The sequence below is a fragment of the Bombina bombina genome, chromosome 6, assembly GCF_027579735.1.
Source record: "Bombina bombina isolate aBomBom1 chromosome 6, aBomBom1.pri, whole genome shotgun sequence".
NCBI classification, from domain to species: domain Eukaryota; kingdom Metazoa; phylum Chordata; class Amphibia; order Anura; family Bombinatoridae; genus Bombina; species Bombina bombina.
Genome location: NC_069504.1, coordinates 582,365,717 through 582,372,732, shown reverse-complemented (window position 1 = coordinate 582,372,732; position 7,016 = coordinate 582,365,717). Strand labels below are relative to the sequence as shown.

The 7,016-nt window shown below is 36.2% G+C and overlaps 1 protein-coding gene across 1 annotated transcript in view; it reads left to right on the top strand.

Moving 5' to 3' along the window:
• Nucleotides 1-3,472: 3,472 nt before the first annotated feature.
• Nucleotides 3,473-7,016, top strand: part of MTMR10 (myotubularin related protein 10) — a gene marked incomplete in the record, with an annotated part of 410,677 nt that continues 407,133 nt past the window's right edge. Inside the window, 2 exon segments of the mRNA XM_053717557.1 lie at nucleotides 3,473-3,782; nucleotides 4,121-4,181. Coding sequence (XP_053573532.1) covers nucleotides 3,726-3,782; nucleotides 4,121-4,181 — 118 coding nt within the window.

The following is a 7,016-nucleotide window of genomic DNA, read 5'->3' as shown; positions in this document are numbered from 1 at the left end:
AAAATTTATTAGTAAAATAATTTTTTAAAATTTTTTAAAAAAAATTGATTAAAAATAGAATTTAATAGATCACATTATTTCACTTCCTTCCAAGGTCACCCTGCTCTTGAGTGACTCAGATTCCAGGACTAGACAATTTCTCCACTGATACTCTACCCAACTGGTGATCACCTGATTCCTGGCATCCCATATCTGATGTTAGCCCTTTGACAACAAATAAGGAGGTGCTTACATACGTCAAGTTACAAGCTCTGCTATATAAAGACCAAGACGAACACAGAGCAAATCAGAAGTTTGAGAAAGGTCCACGACCGAAACGCGTTACTTCTTTTTGGCCAATTTGAGCCACCGTAGTCTGTGACGTCAGACTACCATCATCAAGAAAAAGACCAGACGAGAACTACTCAGCTTCCAGACGCGGAAGCACCACATTAACGTCACACCAGCCCTGTATGCGGCTTGAAATTCATAGTGGTAACCTGGCTTTACCACAAAGGACAAGGAAAGAAACAAGGTACTATATTAACAACCTGACAGATGCTTCCTTGAATAAAAGCAGCTTAAGGTAACCTGGTATTACCTGAACTTTGGATTACTTCATTTGATTTTACCATAGGATTGAATTACAAAAAAGACTGTGAGTCTGATCTTACAAGGTACTTTTAACATAAAAAGGAGACGGCACTGAAAATTTCACTTGCCCAACATTTTGCATATGCCAACACTCTTTATCTGTGCACAGAAAAGAACTTTCATTTTACAGTTCTATCACAATTGTGTTTGAAATGGCAATTTTTAATACCACATTTTAGTTACGCTGTTTTAGTTGTACTAACTTTGCCTTATTAACCTAGCTCTATTTAACTTTAATATTTAACTTTATTTTTTAGCTAAGTTTCATTTACATTGCTTTTTTGCACAACTGTCCACTTGATGAATTTAGGTATATTTATTTTATAGCTGTTTAGTTGACATAATTTTAATTTATAATACATTTTTAGCACACACCACTTTTAGCACACACCACTTGAGCTTATACACCTTTAGCTGACCCATTTTTAGTTTACACTTTAACCTCAATCAAATCCACTGCACTCATTACACTTGCTGTATATTAACCGCATCTGTTGTTTGAATAACCTCACTAACTATACTAACATACTAACTAAATGTGCTGTGTATACTAACTATATCCTCTGCTCAGTACACTCACCTCACTTATATCTTTTCTTTTCATCTTTTTTGCCTCTGTTATTTTTGCTGAAAAACATTATTATATCAGCTTTTTAATACAAAATTCAATTAAATTCTATTTTTAATCAATTTTTTTAAAAAAAATTTAAAAAATTATTTTACTAATAAATTTTCAAAGAAAATATTTTAATCATCTCTTTTATTAATAATAAATATTAGCTCATATTTAACATATTTTATGTCCTGAGTGATCATTTCCATCTATTCAGTGTCACCTCAAATGTTTTAGCTTTAGGTCCACATAATCTGGCCTTTAGCGCAGGAAGACTATTTACATAGATTTCAATCATCAATTTTATCTGGGGATTTTTTGATATCAACCTGTATACTTTGAGGTGAATTGTTTCAGCGCTCTCTCTCTCCCTAGATATATTCCAAAGCACTCTTAAAATTGCAAAGCTTCTGAAGCGTGATCATCGAACAATCAAGCGTTTCATTCAAAATAGTCAACAGGGCCGCAAGAAGCGTGTGGAAAAACCAAGGCGCAAAATAACTGCCCATGAACTGAGAAAAGTCAAGCGTGCAGCTGCCAAGATGCCACTTGCCACCAGTTTGGCCATATTTCAGAGCTGCAACATCACTGGAGTGCCCAAAAGCACAAGGTGTGCAAATCCTCAGAGACATGACCAAGGTAAGAAAGGCTGAAGGACGAGCACCACTGAACAAGACACACAAGCTGAAACGTCAAGACTGGGCCAAGAAATATCTCAAGACTGATTTTTCTAAGGTTTTATGGACTGATGAAATGAGAGTGAGTCTTGATGGGCCAGATGGATGGGCCCGTGGCTGGATTGGTAAAGGGCAGAGAGCTCCAGTCCGACTCAGACGCCAGCAAGGTGGAGGTGGAGTACTGGTTTGGGCTGGTATCATCAAAGATGAGCTTGTGGGGCCTTTTCGGGTTGAGGATGGAGTCAAGCTCAACTCCCAGTCCTACTGCCAGTTTCTGGAAGACACCTTCTTCACGCAGTGGTACAGGAAAAGTCTGCATCCTTCAAGAAAAACATGATTTTCATGCAGGACAATGCTCCATCACACGCGTCCAAGTACTCCACAGCGTGGCTGGCAAGAAAGGGTATAAAAGAAGAAAATCTAATGACATGGCCTCCTTGTTCACCTGATCTGAACCCCATTGAGAACCTGTGGTCCATCATCAAATGTGAGATTTACAAGGAGGGAAAACAGTACACCTCTCTGAACAGTGTCTGGGAGGCTGTGGTTGCTACTGCACGCAATGTTGATGGTGAACAGATCAAAACACTGACAGAATCCATGGATGGCAGGCGTTTGAGTGTCCTTGCAAAGAAAGGTGGCTATATTGGTCACTGATTTGTTTTTGTTTTGTTTTTGAATGTCAGAAATGTATATTTGTGAATGTTGAGATGTTATATTGGTTTCACTGGTAAAAATAAATAATTGAAATGGGTATATATTTGTTTTTTGTTAAGTTGCCTAATAATTATGCACAGTAATGTCACCTGCACACACAGATATCCCCCTAAAATAGCTAAAACTAAAAACTACTTCCAAAAATATTCAGCTTTGATATTAATGAGTTTTTTGGGTTCATTGAGAACATGGTTGTTGTTCAATAATAAAATTAATCCTCAAAAATACAACTTGCCTAATAATTCTGCACTCCCTGTATCACCTCCCTGAAATGAGTTTTTGCAGGTTGGGATGTCTGTAGATGTGCTCTTCAGCAAAGGATATCACAAGAATGAAGCAAATTAGATAATAGAAGTAAATTAGAAAGTTGTTTAAAATGGCATGCTCTATCTAAATCATGAAAGAAAAAATGTGGGTTTCATGATACGTTAGTCGCTACAGTTTTTTGAATGGTATCTTTTACACCTTGCTCAATTACAATATCTATTGTAAACATCTAAGATACATTTCAGTTAACCCACACATAGTTTATAAAACAATGACATAGAAATATTTTACATAAATAATAGATTATAAAAACATATCAATTTATCTTTAAAACGATTTTAATTAAATCAGCACAGTTACAATTAAAAAACAAAACTAAATTAGTATTAAAATTATGAAAATAACTATTATTTTAAAAAAAACGAAAAAAAACTGCATTTAGAATATCCAAAATAGTATTATACACTTTAGGGACACTAGATGGCGTGGCAGGACGTCATAACCTGGAGCCCTCAGTGGTTCTGCACATGTGCACAGTCTGTGAAAAGAAAGGGATAGACTCACAGGAAATCAGTGAGAATGCAAATACAAAGTGCGTGTGGGAGTGAGATACACAGGGGCAGAGAGACATGTCTGGCCTGAAATATAACAAAAGCTACCAGATTCCAGCCATGAAGCAAGCTATAGACGTTCAGGAAGGATAACTCAGGCCTGAGATATAGTGAGTTACTGGAGAGGTGCTCTTTGCTTCCAGGTTTAACAGATATCACATATACAGATTTGATTTTCATTGGGAGACACTTGTCTGTAGATCAAACATGTTTTCATTGAGACAATCTAGACCTACATTTAAATCCTATCTTCTGCCATCCCAGGTAAGTGTTTTTCAAGTGTTATTTGTAATGAACTAGGGCATGTTAACAATCCTGTACTGTTGTGGTCTTTTACTACTATTATATCTTTGATAACGAGGGCCTTTAGCTTTCGTACGGATTAGTGTTATGATCATTTATGTGTTGCATGCACAAGTTTTGCATGCGATGAATTAATGTGTTACAGATCAATCACTGCACAAGTGCTGTTTAAACAGATGGGTTTTTTTCAACTTACAGTTCAGTACAGATCGCTCTTTTATATACGAGTTGTCTAAAAACAGTTGTTACTATTATACATAGATTGAGTTGTCTAAAAATACTTTTGTTATATTTTTCAGTCTGAAGAAAAATTAAGCCCAGAAACTAAAATTAAAAAGCTGAGACCTGTTCTTCTGCCAGGTAAGATAGGGTAATGCAAACAATAAGATACATTATTTTTTTTTCCCCACCGTATATTTTCCTAGTTTGCCAAGTGCAAGCAACTTGCTGTTCAGGTTTTCTGCATATTGTAAGATAATCAGTTTTGCTCAGGTGTACAATTGTTTGCATCCTGGCTAATACCTGCCTATCAGTGTCAACACCCTCAAAGCAAGCTGATGCAAAAGGCTGTAATATCATGAGCATCTGCTGCCCTAGATCTAGTGGTGGTGTGCACTTGAATCCCTTTATTCCTCTATTATTAAAAACAGTGCTTCAGCATAGTGGGTTTCTATTTTGTCTTAGCTAACTATTTTAGTTTACTATTTTGTTTGCCAGTTTTATGGGCATAGCTTTTGTACATAACATAGTCCAAATAAAACTTTCATGATTCAGATAGGGCATGTCATTTTAAACAACTTTTTAATTTACTTTTATCATCAAATTTGCTTTGTTCTCCTGTTGTTCTTAGTTGAAAGCTAAACCTAGGTAGGCTCATATGCTAATTTTTAAGCCCTTGAAGGCTGCCTCTGCATTTGACAGTTTTTCACAGCTAGAGGGCATTAGTTCATGTGTTTCATATAGATAACATTGTGCACATGGACATGAAATTATTTAAGAGTCGGCACTAATTGCCTGTAATGCAAATCTGTCAAAAGATAGGAGATAAGGAGACAGTCAGCTGAAGCTTAGATACAAGGTAATTACAGAGGTAAAAAGTATATTTCTATAATAGGGTTGGTTATGCAAAACTGCGGTATGGTAAATCAAGGGATTATCTATCTTTTTAAACATTTAACATTTTTTGGTGTTTACTGTCCATTTAATTGAGTTTGCTGCTGTTTATTTTTATTTACTTAGCAACTTATAGAGATACAAAAAAAAATTGGAATAACTAAGAAAATCTTTCTTGGGGTGATTTATATAAATATGTGTGGAGTTTTACAAAATTCCAAAAATCTATGTGAAAATATAGATTTGTCATGTTCTAATACAATGTGGTTTAGAAACTTTTTTTGAAATGTCTGGGGAAAATGTGTTGTAAAGACTCTGGATATTAGCAATCAGATTGTAAAATTATGTTTTTGTTTTTTTTAATTGTCATTTTATTGTATGTGAAAATCACTGTTTATTAAATTGTGGCTTTAGTACTCATTTTAATTTTTTTTTTTGTGCAGGTGATTCCTCACTGTGTGAGATTGGTGGTTGCTTATGTAGAATTGACTGTATAAGGGGGTTTATTCCAATATTACCTATGAACATGTTACATTAGATATGCAGTTCTAAAATATATATATTTATTTAGCTCTCTTGTTCCGTCCGTAGTGTGGCTCATTAGCCGGATTTAGATAAAAACTTGTCTTGAGGAAGGCTCATTGAAAGAGATGAAACGTTGACTGTCTTTTCGCGTGTGTATGTGTGTGTATATATATATATATATATATATATATATATATATATATATACACACAGAATGAGGTGTACAGCACTGTATTGCCACAAAGCCTTTCTTACGTAAGTGCAGGTAGACTTACAGGGTCCTGCTAACCCCATTCTTTATCCAATCCAAGAAAGTAGAAGTAGTCTCAGCACTGCTTAATTTACTTTGATTAAGCAGTGATGAGACTACTTCTACTTTCTTGAAAATATATATACATAATTTCTAAACAAAAATGTAAAATCTGTTTACCTTGCAGTCATGCATGTAAAATGGTCACCAGCTCTTCTTTTTTTTTTTTCTTTTTTTTTTTAATTCTGAATAACACCATTTTTAACAAATTGCAATAAAGATGATTGTCACCACAAGCAATATGTTTATTTTAAAGAGCATTGAAACATTTACAAATGTTATTTTAAAGAGCATTAAAACCCAACTGAGGGTGTTGCTTTTTTCTTTTTTTCCCTTCTTAGGCCATCTACTGAACAGTGTGTGTATGTACCAGCATTGAACTTTATCAAGATGCGGTACATAGAGACCTCCTATCCCTCAATGACACCTTGAGGCAGTCTCACAATAGATCTAAACACAATCTCTCATCGAGAGACTAGCACTGAGACAGCTAGAGGACAATCAAGACATTGTTGTCACCCAGGCGGACAAAGGAGGGGCGGTGGTAATTTTAAATAAAACTGACTATCTGACAGAAGTCGCCTCCCATCTGGGCGACCATAATGTCTAGCTTTGACTCCACGTTTACATTTTAGAGAGAGTTATTGTGTTTCTTGGACACAGTCATAGAATAGGGCCACCTCACTAAAGATGTAGCTAACTATCTTTTGATAGATGATCCTTTGATACCCACCTTTAGGGTGGTGCTCAAGATACACAAGTCTCTCCAGAAACCGCCTGGGAGACCCATAGTGGCTAGCATGGGGTCCCTGTGCGAGAGGTTAGGTGCCTGGTTAGATTCAGCCCTACAACCCATAGTTGTGTCCCTCCCAGGTTACATAAGGGATAGTGCTCATCTACTACAACAGCTAGAGAATGTCACCTGGCAATCTGACTTTCAGTGGCTCACTATTGATGTGACTGCGTTATACACACCAAAGGCCTGGAAGCAATGAGCCACATGATCAAAAGATACACATCATATCCAGAGAAATACATACATTTTCTGGTTTCCGCAGCCAAATTTCTACTAACACATAACTACTTCGTCTTCAGGGGGGAGTTCTATCTGCAGAGATGCGGTACAGCTATGGGGGCTAAATTTGCCCCTGCCTACGCTAATCTTTACATGAACTGGCTAGAACTTAACTGCATCTTTGCAGGCGATTTCCCCTTCAGGGACGATGTAGTTATGTATGGTCGATATA